At 46.4% G+C, this 2,354-nt stretch overlaps 1 protein-coding gene across 1 annotated transcript; it reads right to left on the bottom strand.

Moving 5' to 3' along the window:
• Positions 1-1,147: 1,147 nt before the first annotated feature.
• Positions 1,148-2,133, bottom strand: LOC118898796 (olfactory receptor 51D1). Its single transcript, XM_036859322.1, is given in 3 exon segments — positions 1,148-1,214; positions 1,216-1,253; positions 1,255-2,133. Coding segments are annotated over 3 exon segments (984 nt in total).
• Positions 2,134-2,354: the final 221 nt, after the last annotated feature.

The raw sequence follows: 2,354 nt of genomic DNA, 5'->3' as shown, positions 1-2,354 counted from the left end.
CACACACGCCCCCTTGTACACCTATCTTTTTTTCTCACATATCCTTCAGACATTATATTCCACCTACATATGACTAAAGACATATATATTACACAAATGGATTTCATGTCACAAATACGATGCACAACAGATATACGCCCAAAGATAAACACCACACATGCCAAAAGGCATAGCATCCCAACACTACACATTCCACACACTCATGCATATTATATATTCCACATTGTTACAAATATGTAACATTTTACACTGTACATTTACATATTACAGATACGAAGGAAAAAAGAGGCAGCATTCTCATCAGATACACATAAAGATATTGTCCATCATTCTCACATAGATGCACGTCACATACCAACTAACAGAGGCCACATAAACATAATAAACATACAGAGACATTATTTATGTAGTGTATACACACCAGGACACAACTATCACACAGACCAAAACACAACTGGCACATGTTCTATGTACTCACACGCACACACTAAAAATACATATAGTCACATAAACACACTCACAGCCACAACCAGGATAAACATCACCCTTAAGGAAAAACAGTCTCCAATAGAACCACGTAGATGACATTGACATTGGCAGATTCCACATAAATACACTCACATGCATACAGAACAGTAACATTTCATGTGAGCTGTTTTTTCGCTTGCTACCATCTCCCTCCCTCCAATTACTATCACCCAAATACCTTCATTAACCCCTAAAAATGGGGCTGTGTAACCATTTTGGGGTCCAAGAAAGAAGCTTTATAGCTAACACAGATTCACTGACATGGATACATGGAAGCAAAATAATTAAAATCATATATCAAGACTGGAATGAATCATAAGGTACGTCATTTACAGCCTTCTCATGTCAGTATTGGGTGTATTTTCTAGTTGGGAGAGAGGAATACAGCAAGGCCACCATAGCGGAGAGACCAGGGTGATCATTCTCCAGGATCTCCTGTCCAAACTGTCATAAGTCCTTCTGTATTGACACATTCCTGGAGACAGAAATTCAAGGTCTATTTAAGTAACTGGGAGCAGACATCCCAGTGGGTTGGATGTTCCAATCACCAAGATGTTCAACAGGACCCAAATCCTGCCATCTTTGGTAGAGACTGAGGACACTGAAGAGGTTATCCTGCTCACCTGCCATCCTGTAAGAACATATGGAGGACCCGTGAATGACTCTCCTTGGTTTTGGCTCCATACTATAGGGTTAACCATGGGTGGTAGTAGTAGATAGACAGATATTAGCCGTAATCACATGGAGAAGGGAAGTGGCACCACCCAGCCTGTGTACCACCGAGAGCCCGATGAGGGGCACGTAGAAGACCAGCACAGCACAGAGATGGGAGATGCAGGTGTTGAAAGCCTTGAGTGCCGCCCCCCGAGAGGACAGCTCCAACACAGCCCTCAGAATGAGGATACAGGAGAAGCCAGGGAAGAGAGAGTCGACGTCCGTGACCGCAAGGATGATGAAGAGCCCGTACACCACACTGACCATGGTGGCAGTACAGGACAGCTTCATAATATCTTGGGGCAGACAGAAGGAGTGTGTGACAGGGTGTGTTTGGCAGTACGACAACTGCTTCAGGATGAAGGGCAGGGGGAAGAAGAATACAAATCCTCTGGTCAGGGCAGCTAGTCAGATCTTGGTGATCGTGGTGACCGTAGGCCCCGTGAGCACAGAAGCATGCCGCAGTGGGTGGCAGATGGCCACAACGTGGTCAAACACCACGGCCAGCAGGACAGCTGACTCCATGGCTGACAGAGCATGGATAAGGAACAGCTGGGCCAGACAGACGTTGAACTCGACTTTCTGGACGCCTGTCAGGAAGAGACTGGCCATCTTGGGCATAGTAACGGAGGAGAAGACTAGGTCAATGTTAGAAAGCACGGCCAGGAAGAGGTACATGGGCTCATGCAGGCACCTTTCCACACGGATGATGAGGACAATGGCCAGGTTGCCCAGGGTGGCCAAGGCATACATACAACACAGTGGGAAAGCCAGCCAAAAGTGGACATTAGGTGCCAGGCCAGGGATGCCCATCAGCAGGAAGTGTGCTGGGTAGACCGGAGTTCCATTTGGTGTGGTCATGGCAGGAACAAAGAATCAAGGTTTCTGCATCCCTAGTCCAGGGTCTATGACAGCGAAAAGGAGAAACATCACTCAGTTATGGCTCAGAGGAGAGAAAGGACTTATTAGGAAAGGACACTGAAACAGTGAGGGCAGCAAACAAAGCCTAAGTACTTCTGGTAATCCTGAACTCCAGCCTCCTTCTGCTCTAATTCTTCACAGACATACCTCCCTGGGGGTCCCATTAATCTCAGTGTGTGAAGCCCACTCAG

The sequence above is a fragment of the Balaenoptera musculus genome, chromosome 8, assembly GCF_009873245.2.
Source record: "Balaenoptera musculus isolate JJ_BM4_2016_0621 chromosome 8, mBalMus1.pri.v3, whole genome shotgun sequence".
Lineage (NCBI taxonomy): Eukaryota > Metazoa > Chordata > Mammalia > Artiodactyla > Balaenopteridae > Balaenoptera > Balaenoptera musculus.
The sequence above is the reverse complement of the archived record's forward strand: the minus strand, read 5'-3'. Positions and strand labels throughout refer to the sequence as shown.